This window comes from Oncorhynchus mykiss, chromosome 3 (assembly GCF_057628025.1).
Source record: "Oncorhynchus mykiss isolate SJ-2025 chromosome 3, ASM5762802v1, whole genome shotgun sequence".
NCBI classification, from domain to species: Eukaryota; Metazoa; Chordata; class Actinopteri; order Salmoniformes; family Salmonidae; genus Oncorhynchus; species Oncorhynchus mykiss.
The window spans coordinates 82531516-82548517 of NC_143024.1; the positions used below are offsets into that span (position 1 = coordinate 82531516).

The window sequence follows — 17002 nt, forward strand, 5'->3', positions numbered from 1 at the left end:
TTCGAAGACTAATTGATCAGATAAAATACCTGAAAAGTTATTTTAGGAAATTATAACTTTGTAATCTGAATATTTTTCCTTGGTGCCCCGACTTCCTAGTTAATTAGTTACGTGATTAATCAGTTGATCGCGTAGTAACTAATTAAAACTATAAGTCTTCAGTCAATGATAGTAAAGACACGACATCAGGAGGCTCTCGATGGTGCAGCTGTAGAACTGAGGATCAAAGGCAAATCTTTTCAGCCTCCTGAGGGGGAATATGCTTTGTTGTGCCCTCTTCACGACCGTCTTGGTGTGCTTGGACAATGTTAGTTTGTTGGTGATGTGGACACCGAGGAACTTGAAGCTCTCAACCTGCTCCACTACAGCCCCGTCGATGAGAATGGGGGAGTGCTCAGCCCTCATTTTCCTGTAGTCCACAATCAATCCCCTTTGTCTTGATCATGTTGAGGGAGAGGTTGTTGTCCTGGCACCACACGGTCAGGTCTCTGACCACCTCCCTATCGGTTCTCTCATCTTTTGTTCCCTCCGCAAGGCAATCAAACAAGCTAAGCGTCAGTATAGAGACAAAGTAGAGTCGCAATTCAAAGGCTCAGACACAAGAAGTATGTGGCAGGGTCTACAGTCAATCACGGATTACAAAAAGAAAACCAGCCCTGTCGCAGACCAGGATGTCTTACTCCCAGACAGACTAAATAACTTTTTTGCCCGCTTTGAGGACAATACAGTGCCACTGACACGGCTCGCTACTAAAACCTGCGGGCTCTCCTTCACTGCAGCCGACGTGAGTAAAACATTTAAACGTGTTAACACTCGCAAGGCTGCAAGCCCAGCCGCATCCTCAGAGCATGTGCAGACCAGCTGGCTGGTGTGTTTACGGACATATTCAATCAATCCTTATTCCAGTTTGCTGTTCCCACATGCTTCAAGAGGGCCACCATTGTTCCTGTTCCCAAGAAAGCTAAGGTAACTGAGCTAAACGACTACCCTCCCGTAGCACTCAGTTCCATCATCATGAAGTGCTTTGAGAGACTAGTCAAGGACCATATCACCTCCACCCTACCTGACACCCTAGACCCACTACAATTTGCTTACCGCCCAAATAGGTCCACAGACGACGCAATCGCAACCACACTGCCCTAACCCATCTGGACAAGAGGAATACCTATGTGAGAATGCTGTTCATCGACTACAGCTCAGCATTCAACACCATAGTACCCTCCAAACTCGTCATCAAGCTCGAGACCCTGGGTCTCAACTCCACCCTGTGCAACTGGGTACTGGACTTCCTGATGGGCCGCCCCCAGGTGGTGAGGGTAGGTAACAACATCTACACCCCGCTGATCCTCAACACTGGGGCCCCACAAGGGTGCGTTCTGAACCCTCTCCTGTACTCCCTGTTCACCCACGACTGCGTGGCCATGCACGCCTCCAACTCAATCATCAAGTTCGCGGACGACACAACAGTGGTAGGCTTGATTACCAACAACGACGAGACAGCCTACAGGGAGGAGGGCCCTCGGAGTGTGGTGTCAGGAAAATAACCTCACACTCAACGTCAACAAAACAAAGGAGATGATTGTGGACTTCAGGAAACAGCAGAGGGAGCACCCCCCCTATCCACATCGACGGGACAGTAGTGGAGAGGGTAGTAAGTTTTAAGTTCCTCGGCGTACACGTCACGGACAAACTGAATTGGTCCACCCACACAGACAGCGTTGTGAAGAAGGCGCAGCCTCAGGAGGCTGAAGAAATTCGGCTTGTCACCAAAAGCACTCACAAACTTCTACAGATGCACAATCGAGAGCATCCTGTCAGGCTGTATCACCGCCTGGTACGGCAACTGCTCCGCCCACAACCGTAAGGCTCTCCAGAGGGTAGTGAGGTCTGCACAACGCATCACCGGGGGCAAACTACCCGCCCTCCAGGACACCTACACCACCCGATGTCACAGGAAGGCCATAAAGATCATCAAGGACAACAACCACCCGAGCCACTGCCTGTTCACCCCGCTATCATCCAGAAGGCGAGGTCAGTACAAGTGCATCAAAGCAGGGAACGAGAGACTGAAAAACAGCTTCTCTCTCAAGGCCATCAGACTGTTAAACAGCCACCACTAACATTGAGTGGCTGCTGCCAACATACTGACTCAACTCCAGCTCACTTTAATAATGGAAATTGATGGAAATGTTTTTATCACTAGCCACTTTAAACAAGGCTACTTAATATAATGTTTACATACCCTACATTACTCATCTCATATGTACAGTGCCTTGCGAAAGTATTCGGCCCCCTTGAACTTTGCGACCTTTTGCCACATTTCAGGCTTCAAAAATAAAGATATAAAACTGTATTTTTTTATAAAGAATCAACAACAAGTGGGACACAAATCATGAAGTGGAACGACATTTATTGGATATTTCAAACTTTTTTAACAAATCAAAAACTGAAAGATTGGGCGTGCAAAATTATTCAGCCCCTTTACTTTCAGTGCAGCAAACTCTCTCCAGAAGTTCAGTGAGGATCTCTGAATGATCCAATGTTGACCTAAATGACTAATGATGATAAATACAATCCACCTGTGTGTAATCAAGTCTCCGTATAAATGCACCTGCACTGTGATAGTCTCAGAGGTCCGTTAAAAGCGCAGAGAGCATCATGAAGAACAAGGAACACACCAGGCAGGTCCGAGATACTGTTGTGAAGAAGTTTAAAGCCGGATTTGGATACAAAAAGATTTCCCAAGCTTTAAACATCCCAAGGAGCACTGTGCAAGCGATAATATTGAAATGGAAGGAGTATCAGACCACTGCAAATCTACCAAGACCTGGCCGTCCCTCTAAACTTTCAGCTCATACAAGGAGAAGACTGATCAGAGATGCAGCCAAGAGGCCCATGATCACTCTGGATGAACTGCAGAGATCTACAGCTTAAGTGGGAGACTCTGTCCATAGGACAACAATCTTGCACAAATCTGGCCTTTATGGAAGAGTGGCAAGAAGAAAGCCATTTCTTAAAGATATCCATAAAAAGTGTTGTTTAAAGTTTGCCACAAGCCACCTGGGAGACACACCAAACATGTGGAAGAAGGTGCTCTGGTCAGATGAAACCAAAATTGAACTTTTTGGCAACAATGCAAAATGTTATGTTTGGCGTAAAAGCAACACAGCTGAACACACCATCCCCACTGTCAAACATGGTGGTGGCAGCATCATGGTTTGGGCCTGCTTTTCTTCAGCAGGGACAGGGAAGATGGTTAAAATTGATGGGAAGATGGATGGAGCCAAATACAGGACCATTCTGGAAGAAAACCTGATGGGAGTCTGCAAAAGACCTGAGACTGGGACGGATATTTGTCTTCCAACAAGACAATGATCCAAAACATAAAGCAAAATCTACAATGGAATGGTTCAAAAATAAACATATCCAGGTGTTAGAATGGCCAAGTCAAAGTCCAGACCTGAATCCAATCGAGAATCTGTGGAAAGAACTGAAAACTGCTGTTCACAAATGCTCTCCATCCAACCTCACTGAGCTCGAGCTGTTTTGCAAGGAGGAATGGGAAAAAATGTCAGTCTCTCGATGTGCAAAACTGATAGAGACATACCCCAAGCGACTTACAGCTGTAATCGCAGCAAAAGGTGGCGCTACAAAGTATTAACTTAAGGGGGCTGAATAATTTTGCACGCCCAATTTTTCAGTTTTTGATTTGTTAAAAAAGTTTGAAATATCCAATAAATGTCGTTCCACTTCATGATTGTGTCCCACTTGTTGTTGATTCTTCACAAAAAAATACAGTTTTATATCTTTATGTTTGAAGCCTGAAATGTGGCAAAAGGTCGCAAAGTTCAAGGGGGCCGAATACTTTCGCAAGGCACTGTATATACTGTACTCGATGCCATCTACTGCATCTTGCCTATGCCATTCTGAACCATCACTCATTCATATATCTTTATGTACATATTCTTTATCTCTTTACACTTGTGTGTATAAGGTAGTAGTTGTGGAATTGCTAGGTTAGATTACTCGTTGGTTATTACAGCATTGTCGGAACTAGAAGCACAAGCATTTCGCTACACTCGCATTAACATCTGCTAACCATGTGTATGTGACAAATACAATTTGATTTGTTCAGTGTATTTCCCACAGATCACTCGGACCCATAAACAATTTAAAAACAAATAAAATATTGATAAACTCCCCTTCATGTTAGGCCAAATAACACAGTAGGCAATCACAGCAGCAAGATTTGTGGCACGTTGTCATTGAATTGAGAGCGAGAGACAAAGCGAGGGAGACAGACAGCGAGAGAGGGAGAGAGAAAGAAAGCTAGGGAGGGGATATATTGGGGGAAGAGTGAGAAGAGTACGAGACAAAATAAGTGTGAGACAATATAACATTATTACAGTTCAAATATATAATGGTATGGAACTTCACAATGGTAAGGGTGAGGATCACCTCTTCAATCTCTCTCCACCCACCTTGCAGCATCCCAGAGCTATAGGATACAGTGATCTGTACCAGACAGTCCTTCTGATCACTATAACATGAGTCCAGTACATTTATTTTGGTCCTGTGTGAATGCAGAGGAGTGTGAACAGTTTGTGTCATGAACAGAGCTTCTGCCCATAGAAATAGACGCAGGGGGAAGATGTTCCCCAATGCTGGAGAGGGAGCCGGAGTGAAAAAGTTTGGGAACCATGTATCATCTCAATGAGTCCCAGTCTTACAGGCTGCCATAGCACAACACAATCCTCATCAGCACTGGAATGAATCAATAGATAGAGATTATAGGGGCACAGAGGAGAGGGAGAGTATGCCCATCAATGGGTACAAAAAGAGCAGGGAGATGAGCAGTCCTACAGTACTCTGGCTTGACACAGAAACCACATGACTGAAACCACAAAGCGACACTAAGGCTGTGGCTCTGGCTAGAAGTAGTGTACTCAATGGGGAACAGGGAGTCATTTGAGATGTGACCAACACTCAACTCCTGGAGCACAACTAGTACAGACAGATGAGCACAGTTCTACACTACAGGAAGCCCAACAAATAAAGCTCAGTTGAAATGCATGATGGGAGCTTTGGACACATGGTATATGTGACAATGTGACTGTAGTATATGACATACAAGGGCATTCTACAGACAGAATTCCAGATTCCTGTGTGAGCAGAGACCCAGCGGGTCAGAAAAAGGCCCTGGATGGAGACGGACAGTCGGGATGAATCCTACTCTCCCCTCCTGCTCCCAATCCCTGTACACATGTCTGGGAATATCGACTACACGTGAGGTCACGGCCGGCAGGACGTGCTGGCGCTCCAGGCCTCGGCACTAAAGTCTCAGGATGGAGTCAAATATCCCCAAAACATTTACTTTCTGCCGCTCCCTCTCTAATAATAGCAGGGATAGTTCAGGGACACTGGGGTGTAATTGGGAACAGAGCACAGGATATTACATCATGGGGCCTGCTGGCATTGGAGATGAGAGGGAGAGGTGTGTTTGTGTAAACAGTTATGCATATCTGACATTTCTGCACTGTGAAACAAAGGCGGAAGCATAACACATGGCCAGAGTACAATACTGTGACATGGACATGGACACACACACACACACACACACACACACACACACACACACACACACACACACACACACACACACACACACACACACACACACGTAGGGACAGGGATGTCTCTGGCACTGGCAGAAGATCAGAAGGCATTATGATGATTAGGCCTAAACCAGACAAAAGTCTTCGTCGTCCATCTGCCATCCTTTGCAGAGCACACTCTTAAAACTCTCTGAAAAGGGGTTGACAACATGGAGCCCGAGATGGAGCTCAATTCCTGAGAGACATGTGAAAAGTAGTATAGCTTGGTGCCTCTACTAACCAACCAGCATAGGAACACTGCCTTTGGGACAATACTGGCAGGAGAGAAAAACAAAGTGTCAAGGGGTACGAAGTAGGAGTTCAATGTCGAGGTCTTCTTGGATCCAAAAATTGAGATCCGAACCATTACATTTCTACCCAACCAACAGGATCCAGTATTATGGGGGGGGAAATCAATATCCGATCCAGTTCGGATACGAGGTGGACCAGATCTGACACAACATGTCCGACCTGAGAGAGAATTGGATCCAAATTGGGTCAGGTCTGTATCCGACTTAAACGGATAAGAAAGAAACATTCTTTTTTAGCTTTACTGCCACGCTAGGTGGTTTTATTTGGCCTCACACATTTTTTGAGAAAAACAAATATATTTTTATTTGATCATTTTCATTGCTGGACATAAGACTGTATAAACACCAGGATATCAGCCCCAAGTGATTTGAATTTTGGAAATCTGTTCAAATATTCCCCCGCACATGATCATATACGAATGTAAGCAAGGTTTAAAATGATTCAGTCAAATATTATCTCTGTTTGGGCTTCTTGCAATCAATTTGCAGTCGACAAAAATGGTTTAATGTTCCAGACACCCGAACATCCGCTCAATAATTTTCAAATTATTATTATTATTATTATTTTTTTTAAATCGGCTTGTGGATGAAACTAGTTGATGATCCCTGATCTAGAGTTCAGTATACCAACGCTATAATTGCATGTTTCTGTTGACCACATTTTTTAGATTCAAGGATTTTTATTTTGTGATTTTAGGACGCTAGCAAGTGTTATAGCCTACCAAAATATGTCGTTCTACAACTCAGGTCTAACTCATATAATAGCCTAATATTTTTTGTTCTAAATTAAATGGAGATATAGCCTTTAGGCCCGCAGAATCAGTCTGGTTTGGATATGGGTTTGATCGAAAAGTAATCCATGCCACGGTTGTGTAGTCCTACTGTTCTGAGAGTTGAAGAGACAAGTTGTCCTGATATTTCTTATTCCTATCCATGCATTACCCAATCAAATCGGCAGCCTTCCAACATTAGAAAGACAATATTTCTGCAGATAAGCCTACGGCAATGAGTCTACCGCAAACATGAGCAGATTAACTTAGTCAAATATCTGTTCTTTATTAAAGACGATCAGAAAGAATGTGTAAATAACTCTGCATTATATAGCTTATTTATTTTGAACGAAAGCCACAAATCTAGAGCATAAATGAGCCACTCATCTTTATGCTGACAAATATCACACTTGACTCGAGATATTCAACATTAGTTCAACTGTTATTTGAACACACAACTGTCTAGGTAAGCCCCGTCTAAGCCTGGGGTGCGGAAGTGACATCAGCAGATGCGGTGGACTGAGACAGATTCAATGCAAAAAAAATAAACAATCTCTAGCTGAAACTGACATTTTTATGCAGATATTATTATGCTAATGAGATTTCCACCGGGGCGCAGGCATCGACTCTAGGGGGTTTTAAACAAAGGAAAAAGCCTAAATAAATAGCAAAAGCCTACTAAATAGACAAAGCTTTAAAAAATAAATGAAATACCCTAAATAAAGTAGTAAATTTTATAAATAAAACTAATTAAATAGCTCAGGTCTTGACAATATGGGCAACCCTTTTCCCCTTCATATCCACAATGTACATAAATGAGGGGTATACAGATGACTGTTGTTTTTTCCTCCCTCTACGGTCTTTCATTCAGTTTCTTCTTCACGTCTGCAAAGAACAACTGACTCAATGTTTCAGAAACTCACTTTATATAGTCTAGGTGCTATCACTCTTTTCCGCTGTGCGTCCTCCTCTCTCACAACAAGTAGGCTATTTTACCCCACATCACATAAGTGGCTTGTTTTAATAAAGCAAATTTGTCTTTTTGTCACAAAATGACACATCTGATTTGATGAAAAGGGACCCCCCCTGACAGTCATTCAGCCCTAAGATAACATTTAAAATGTATGAAATGTTGTTTAGGAACTAAACTCTTCAAATGTAATTTGGGATCCGGTCAGTATTTCACATATTTTCACAAAGATCCGAGGCCCGTGGCCACCGAGCGGGATCCGAGGGTTAACTACAAAATGTGACTGGGTCGGATCTCGGGTAATCAAGTTCAGGTAGATCTATGAAGACCTCAGGTTCAATGTCAAACTATGAGACTAGACTGCCTCCCTGTGGCATGTTCCTGGAAATGAACCTTAACTTTTGGAGAGAGGGTGCTGTTGGAATGGTACAGTCAGAATGAGCAGTCAAGAGGATACAAAGGACATAAGTTATATATAGTACAGTACCATAACAAAGACTAGAAAAACAGAATGAGCCTACTTTAATATCCTACGGGAAAAATCAAGTTGTTTTGATTATTCAAGGATGGGCGCGCTTGGCACAGCAGCACTTAGGCCTATAGTAAAAAAAGGAAGGGATGGTTATGTATGTGTATGATAATATCTTACCGAAGAGAGTGAGTTTGAGGATCCTACTGCACTGGATGGCGAAAGACAGGTCCGAGCTGTCGAAAATAGTAATGAGGTCATCGTCTACAGGAAGAGAAGAGAGCAGGGAACATCATTCAGAACCCAAATCAGAATGAGGCCACGTTCTAATACTTTCACAATGAATCCTTATTTCCTAAGATAATGACTATTCTGAAATGACTGAATTGGTGAAAGCTGTGAGGTAGAAACCCTCACATTAACATATTCTCTTACTTCCAATAATAACTCTAAAAAAGGGGAGGGAGGATATATTCTCAAGTGTATGGGTAGACAACATCCGTTTCCATTACCAGCAAGGAACAGCTAAATGTTGAGGGGTCAGATGGCATCCAGCAGGGAGCAGCTAAATGTTGAGGGGTCAGATGGCATCCAGCAGGGAGCAGCTAAATGTTGAGGGGTCAGATGGCATCCAGCAGGGAGCAGCTAAATGTTGAGGGGTCAGATGGCATCTCGCAGGGAGCAGCTATATGTTGAGGGGTCAGATGGCATCCAGCAGGGAGCAGCTAAATGTTGAGGGGTCAGATGGCATCCAGCAGGGAGCAGCTAAATGTTGAGGGGTCAGATGGCATCCAGCAGGGAGCAGCTAAATGTTGAGGGGTCAGATGGCATCTAGCAGGGAGCAGCTAAATGTTGAGGGATCAGATGGCATCCAGCAGGGAGCAGCTAAATGTTGAGGGGTCAGATGGCATCCAGCAGGGAGCAGCTAAATGTTGAGGGGTCAGATGGCATCCAGCAGGGAGCAGCTAAATGTTGAGGGGTCAGATGGCATCCAGCAGGGAGCAGCTAAATGTTGAGGGGTCAGATGGCATCCAGCAGGGAGCAGCTAAATGTTGAGGGGTCAGATGGCATCCAGCAGGGAGCAGCTAAATGTTGAGGGGTCAGATGGCATCCAGCAGGGAGCAGCTAAATGTTGAGGGGTCAGATAGGCATCTAGCAGGGAGCAGCTAAATGTTGAGAGGTCAGATGGCATCCAGCAGGGAGCAGCTAAATGTTGAGGGGTCAGATGGCATCCAGCAGGGAGCAGCTAAATGTTGAGGGGTCAGATGGCACCCAGCAGGGAGCAGCTAAATGTTGAGGGGTCAGATGGCATCTAGCAGGGAGCAGCTAAATGTTGAGGGGTCAGATGGCATCCAGCAGGGAGCAGCTAAATGTTGAGGGGTCAGATGGCATCCAGCAGGGAGCAGCTAAATGTTGAGGGGTCAGATGGCATCCAGCAGGGAGTAGCTAAATGTTGAGGGGTCAGATGGCATCCAGCAGGGAGCAGCTAAATGTTGAGGGGTCAGATGGCATCCAGCAGGGAGCAGCTAAATGTTGAGGGGTCAGATGGCATCCAGCAGGGAGCAGCTAAATGTTGAGGGGTCAGATGGCATCTAGCAGGGAGCAGCTAAATGTTGAGGGGTCAGATGGCATCCAGCAGGGAGCAGCTAAATGTTGAGGGGTCAGATGGCATCCAGCAGGGAGCAGCTAAATGTTGAGGGGTCAGATGGCATCCAGCAGGGAGCAGCTAAATGTTGAGGGGTCAGATGGCATCCAGCAGGGAGCAGCTAAATGTTGAGGGGTCAGATGGCATCTAGCAGGGAGCAGCTAAATGTTGAGGGGTCAGATGGCATCTAGCAGGGAGCAGCTAAATGTTGAGGGGTCAGATGGCATCTAGCAGGGAGCAGCTAAATGTTGAGGGGTCAGATGGCATCCAGCAGGGAGCAGCTAAATGTTGAGGGGTCAGATGGCATCTAGCAGGGAGCAGCTAAATGTTGAGGGGTCAGATGGCATCCAGCAGGGAGCAGCTAAATGTTGAGGGGTCAGATGGCATCCAGCAGGGAGCAGCTAAATGTTGAGGGGTCAGATGGCATCTAGCAGGGAGCAGCTAAATGTTGAGGGGTCAGATGGCATCCAGCAGGGAGCAGCTAAATGTTGAGGGGTCAGATGGCATCCAGCAGGGAGCAGCTAAATGTTGAGGGGTCAGATGGCATCCAGCAGGGAGCAGCTAAATGTTGAGGGGTCAGATGGCATCCAGCAGGGAGCAGCTAAATGTTGAGGGGTCAGATGGCATCCAGCAGGGAGCAGCTAAATGTTGAGGGGTCAGATGGCATCTAGCAGGGAGCAGCTAAATGTTGAGGGGTCAGATGGCATCTAGCAGGGAGCAGCTAAATGTTGAGGGGTCAGATGGCATCCAGCAGGGAGCAGCTAAATGTTGAGGGGTCAGATGGCATCCAGCAGGGAGCAGCTAAATGTTGAGGGGTCAGATGGCATCTAGCTAGCACAACGGAGTTAAGAACGTAAACTTATTTCACAGCCATCTTAAAATGTTGCGGATGGAGCCATCCAAATTGGTACCTTTTGTATGGTTCTATCGGTTTACACGTTATCAAGGAGGGCTGTCATTTGTGTTGCTAAGCAGAGGATCACTGGTTTGAGCCCAGTATGGGGCAGTCGGACAGTGGAGGAAGCTAAGTAGTTAGCAGCACACGGACAACCAGTATTGTGATAATCCATCTTATTCCAGAACGGCCCAGTCCCCTTCCATGCTTACCCTCGTCCTTGTATTTGATGGTGACCTCGTCGTTGCTCTGCAGCTTGCCCCTGAAGACACGCTGCATCATCAGCACCAGCTCGTCATAGGTGATGTCCTCATTGTGGATGGGGATGCGTCTGATGTCATCGCCCAGCTGGGCCTTGATGATCAGCTTGCCGCTCAGGTCCAGTTGTCCGTTCATGGTACAGTCTACTGCTCCCACCTCTGGAGGGGACATCACAACAGGAAGGAGATGGAACATTACACAGGAATCATGTAGGTTTCTATAGGAACAAGCACTGTTCATGACAAACTGTTCACACCCCTCTTGTTGGTGAAGAGAGTTGTGCAGGTTTAAAGCTCATTTCCTGCAATTCTACATATTTTGTCATGCATCCCCCCCACCCCAGTTTGGGAACCACTGCTATAGATGATTAGTGAGCCACAAACAACCATTGAAAAACAGATCAGCACCATCAGTTAAAACATCCTTCAGATACAAAGTGTTTGGACCATGGAAAAATGGAAGAATCATTCATCTAGCAACCCAATTGGATTCACTCATCTTTACCTTTGCATGACATAGAATGCACTACAGCTGGCCAGTGGTCACTGCCCTCTAGGAACCACTTTACTATTTTGTACAGTTCTGCTTCAAACGTTTAAAAAAATAAATGCCAGGCTGAGCTGGCAGGCCGGTTCTTATGCATCCCTACAAAGAGACTTGGGCCTATATAGGCCAAGTACTAACTTGAATTGAAAGAGTGAGTTTGTAGAATGTGTTGAGTGGATCATGGTTCATGACACACAACTGGTTAATATCATCAGAATAATATAAGCACTAGCTGAACTGATTAGTTTATGATGAACAATCCCTTCCCTATCCAGTCCACACCCAGATAGGCCTTTTATCAAAAAACAATTACAATACATATATTCAATCACGTCAAATGCAACTACTTTAGTTGATCCTGATTTGAACTTGTTGGTCTGGCCTTTGGCTAGCAAACAAGCTAGCTAAATTAGCTACCAACAAAAGGTGTATGTCTAGATAGTTCGCATAATATAGCAAGTTATGACACCCATCTCAATTTAACATAAGGCTTGTACAGAAGTAATTCCATTAACTTGCTGACTAATGAAAGGGCGAGGTTCGGGATTACAGCTTGTCATTTTATTTGCAGTGATTCATGACATGAAAGCTAACGTTACCTAGCGTGGTAATTTGACAGCTCGTTAGTTTGCTGTTATGCCAATAACTAACTCTGGCTCAAAATCTGTTGCACTGGTTATATTGTTAGCTAACATAACTAGATAATTGTATTGTTGTTAGAGGTGTCAAAACGAATGTAACTCGCTAACTAGCTAGTAAGAAAGCCAAGTTGGATCATTACATAGCCAATTTTCCTGTAACTGACAGAATGTAGAACCATGCCAAATACAGACCAACTCAAAACTCCCATTTATAGTTAGAATGTTGACTTCCTGCAAAATAATTCACAGTTTAGCATCAGAGAATGAAACTTCGATTTAATTTAATACAAAAAACAATATCATTGCACCGATAACATTATGTATACAATTTAAGAGAGGTCTTTGAGAAAATAAAACAAATGTGACTTTAAAAACATAACAAACCCGATGCTAGTATCATTCGTTAGGTTGAAATGCTAACTGTGATCCAGGTTGTCAATATTAGCCATATCGAAACAGACAGCTATATGTATCCCACCTGTAACTGGACGACTTAATCCCACTGTTGTGTCGGTATTTCTCTCAGGACCTTGTCAGCCAAAATATTTAACCAGGGCTGGCAAACACAGAATCCTAGCCTCACATGAGGAAGTCTGCCCGCTTGTCGACGTAAACCTGTACGTGGCATACAGCGGAGCGCGCAGTAGTGACTCAACAATTTGACGTATTTTTTTCTGCCTAGGAACAGTGGTGGAAAAAGTACCCAAATTTCATACTTGAGTAAAAGTAATGATACCTTAATAGAAAATGACTCAAGTGAAAGTCATCCAGTAAAATACTACTTGAATAAAAGGCTAAAGTATTTGGTTTGAATTACACACAAGTATCAAAAGTAAATGTAATTGCTAAAATTTACTTAAGTATCAAAAGTAAAAGTACAAGTGTAAATCATTTTAAATTCCTTATATTAAGCAATCCAGACAGCATCATTGTCTTATTTTAATTTACGGATAGCCAGGGGCACGTTCCACCACTCAGACATCATTTACAAACGAAGCATGAGTTTAGTGAGTCCGTCAGATCAGAGGCAGTAGGGATGACCAGGGATGTTCTCTTAATAAGTGTGTGAATTTGCTCATTTTCCTGTCCAGCTAAGCATTAAAATGTAAAGAGTACTTTAGGGTGTCAAGGAAAATGTATGGTGTAAAAAGTAAATACTTTTCTTTAGGAATGTAGTGAAGTAAAACTACTTAAGTAGTACTTTCAAGTATTTTTTACTAAAGTACTTTACAACACTGCATAGGAGCAGGTTGAGAAATTGAGTTTTATATGAAATATGTGACTCTGTGTGATGTGGTTTCCTCTATACTGACTTTTACTAGACATGTTTTGCTTAATTTCAAAGGTTACTGTGATTATATGGTGAAAGCAACTGTGATGAAACTACTCATCAAGCACATCACAAGGTTTGTAACAATCAAGACAACTAAAGACACAATCAAGACAACAAGGATTTAATTTCCCTTTTTATTGGTGGTAAAAACATAATCATAAAAAGTGAGGGAGCAAAGGGTCAAGCATACAGAACAGAACAGAAGAGATATATGAATGATGAGCACCAGGGTTGGGGTCAATTCCATTTCAAATCCAGTCAATTCAGGAAGTACACTGAAATTCCAATTCTCTTCAATGCTTATCAATGATAATTTGGAAATTATATTTGGTTTACTATATGAATTGACTGGTATTGACAAAAACCCTGATGAGCACTACAGTTTGGGCACATTACAGGGGCAAATCAAGACCCCTTGATAGCTGTCAAGACACAGACTAACCTGTCAGGCCAACTTTAGCGCAATGATGCATACATTTTTTTTGCCTTTGAAACACAACATCCCATGTCTCTCAGTCTCAAGCTTTACACAGTACTTGAGCGCATGCCTTACAGGGCTTTCAATATTGACAGACTAGTCGGCGGATGTCAATTTACTGAAACCGTGACAACAAACTTGTCCAGCCCTCATTCCTCCACTGTTAAGACAAAGAGTCAGTAGAGATCCTCCGTCATGCTGCAGTCTCACACAAGGGCTTGGTTCATACGTCTAAATGCTTCACAACAGCTGTAAATATTGTGGTCTCAGAAGGAGCTGCAGTCTCTATCGTTTATTATCTGAGGCCAGATAAACAAAGTAGAGAATTGCTTTTATTTTCATTTATTTTATTTAACTAGGCAAGTCGGTTAAGAACAAATTCTTATTTACAATGACGGCCTACCCCAGCCAAACCCTAACGATGCTGGGTCTGTAGTGACACCTCTAGCACTGAGGTGCAGTGCCTTAGACCGCTGCGCCACTAATTGTTTGTGTATGTGAGAGAAAATGTATACACCTGAGTGTCTTTGAAATGGAGAGAGAGAGTATGCGTGTTTTGGCGAGAAAATGTGTGTTGGATAGACCATCTGGAAAGACATAATAGCCAGTGATTGCATGAGGTAATAAATAAATAACAGAATATACTAATATATGCATCCTAAAGACAGAGAGAAAAACACAAACAGTTTTCCCCTAGCCTCAAAACCCACAAAACATCCTCATCACTTCTTCTTCTTCTCCTGTGTGGAGTCGAACCAGGCGTCCAGCAGCTTCTTGCTGTAGTAGATCTGCCAGGCGTGCACCTGCACCGCCACCACCATCACCAGGTACATGACGGTGACCGCCGCCCAGCCAAAGATGAAGCGGTAAGCCTTGCCGTGGCGGTACAGCTGCTGGGCCTCGCCGAGCATCTCCATGGAGCCGTAGAAGAGTGGAGCGATGGAGAACAGGCCTGAGCTGATCATGGAGATCACCAGGTAGCTGATGTTGTTCTTGGGCAGTGACAGGCTGCCGGTGACCAGTGGAAAGAGACTGATCAGGTAGGGGTACTCCCATCTGTAGGGCTCAGCCACTTTATCGCTTGGCACCAGGTCAAGTTTGCTGACGATCACCTGGGCCGCCACCAGGAGCCAGAGCAGCAGGTGGACAAAGTTGAGTTTCCGGATCTCAGACTTTAGCGAGGCGCTGGAGACACAGGGAAAAGGGGGAGAGGGAGTTGAGACAGTATGGTTAATGGATAACTATAAACAATATGGTAATAGACAGGCAGGCGCACTCAGACAGACAGAAAGGCAAGCGCAGACAGACAGACAGGCAGACAAACAAGCGCAGAGACAGACACAGACACAGGCATACAGCCAGCCAGCCAGCAGACAGACATGACAGATTACCTCATCTGGTAGTGTGAGGCCACCTTCTCTCTGTGTTTGAAGTCACTCCCATCAGTACCTGCAGCTCGAGGGCCCACACGAGACGTCATGGTAACAACCTGCTTACCCAAAAACCAAAAACAATAATTTGTCTTATTTGACTTGGTGTACATTTTATAATTTATTTTGCCCACATCTGATTCATCAATAATGAGCATATGCGTTCTTTACATGCATTTAATCCATGACAATGACAAAGAGTTGATCCATGCAGACAGACACACTGAGATGTGATGATCAGTCTTCTATTTCTACACTTAAACAATTGAATATTAGAAGATCGTCTATTATTTAAGTTGTTTTATCAACCGTAATATAACATCAATAGATATGAATAGTAGCTAGTTGCATATTTCTCTGGCAACTGGGAAAGCTTTGCTAACGTTCGCTATTTAACGTTAGCTAGCATAACTTTCACAAGCAGTTGGTCGGTCAGGTTAGCTAGCTATGTTAAGCGGATTCATTCATTGTCCTCTTGGAAATGAGGTTACCGAGATCACACTCTCGCTGCATAAATGTCTTTGTATGCAAACGTTTCACCGATTTATCGGTTCATCCATGTGTCATCCATATTTCACCTGCTAATAAATTGTAATGCTAACGTACGTTAGCAATCGCTAACTGGCTAGCGTACTGAAAATTGCATTGAATGCAGTAATTCACCGTACAGTAGTTTAAAAATAACAATTAATTGAGGATTCTTACCGTTTGTTACTGAGATGCTGAATGAACGTAGTTAGCGAGCTACTACAGTACCTACATATGCCTAAATGCCAAGATTAATAGAAGCTGGGTGAATAGATAGAAGCCGGCTGAATAGAGGACAAGACACATGCGTTGTGCGCACTGCGCACGCGCATCACATCAGTCGCAGCATCCCATTTTCTCTCAACATCCTTCGTGAGCCTTTCGAGACTGGTCCATTGACTATTTTTTTGTCTGCTTCGTTTTCCATCACGGAAACATAATTGTTGGTAAGACACCAGGCGCGTTTCCTTTTGTGTTTTGCGGAAAAAAGAAAGCACCTCTTAAAACGACGAAATACAATAACACATTTGATTAAAATTAACATTACGTTTTGCCACACCCTCAAGTGGTACTCAATAGATGTGCCAAAAAATGTGTGATAGAAGAAGCTATAGGATGAATCCTATTTACCTTTATTGATCTTTGTCTTGAGCATTTGATACCATTTAATAACCATGGGCGAGTCAACTTAGAGTATCTGTCTGTCTCTGGCAGCACAGAATGCTCATCTCTTCTCAATATGGCATATCAGTCAAGAGCAATATGATCAAGACAGAGCCAGAGGATATTTACTGGCCATCCGGGGCAAGTAAAATTACTTTATTGAATTTTGACTGGTGAACTGGACTAATCTGATATGCACTTATCAGTGTCACACAATAAAATTATACATGTTTTGATATATGTTAAAATAAGAATAACGCATGACCTTTTAGTTAAATCATCTTTATTTAAAAAACAACATCTACAGTATAACAGTAAAAACATAAAAACTCAAGGTTTTGTTTGGTTATACTGTGTTTAGCTTGAAAATAAAAGAGAGCCGCACACTCTAGGAGCTCAGATGCAAAA

At 43.6% G+C, this 17002-nt stretch overlaps 2 protein-coding genes and 1 long non-coding RNA gene across 4 annotated transcripts in view; 1 reads left to right on the plus strand and 2 right to left on the minus strand.

Moving 5' to 3' along the window:
• Positions 1 to 12826, minus strand: part of LOC110520510 (protein TFG) — a 33438-nt gene extending 20612 nt beyond the window's left edge. The window contains exons 1-3 of one of the 2 annotated variants that reach the window (XM_021597886.3): positions 12641 to 12826; positions 10927 to 11133; positions 8355 to 8438 (exon numbers count right to left, since the gene is read on the minus strand). In XM_021597886.3, coding sequence (XP_021453561.1) covers positions 8355 to 8438; positions 10927 to 11110 — 268 coding nt within the window. In that variant the 5' untranslated portion in view covers positions 11111 to 11133; positions 12641 to 12826. The remainder of the gene's footprint in view (positions 1 to 8354; positions 8439 to 10926; positions 11134 to 12640) is intronic. The other variant, XM_090230294.1, reaches the window with a different exon arrangement.
• Positions 1 to 17002, plus strand: part of LOC149984698 (uncharacterized) — a 114926-nt gene that overhangs the window by 6962 nt on the left and 90962 nt on the right. The window lies entirely within an intron of this gene.
• jagn1a (jagunal homolog 1a) lies at positions 13616 to 16690 on the minus strand. The gene is made up of 3 exons (XM_021597888.3): positions 16109 to 16690; positions 15365 to 15462; positions 13616 to 15158 (listed from the first exon to the last, which is right to left on the minus strand). Exons 2-3 carry the CDS (start codon positions 15451 to 15453, stop codon positions 14696 to 14698), a joined length of 552 nt encoding a protein of 183 aa, XP_021453563.1. The 5' UTR covers positions 15454 to 15462; positions 16109 to 16690; the 3' UTR covers positions 13616 to 14695.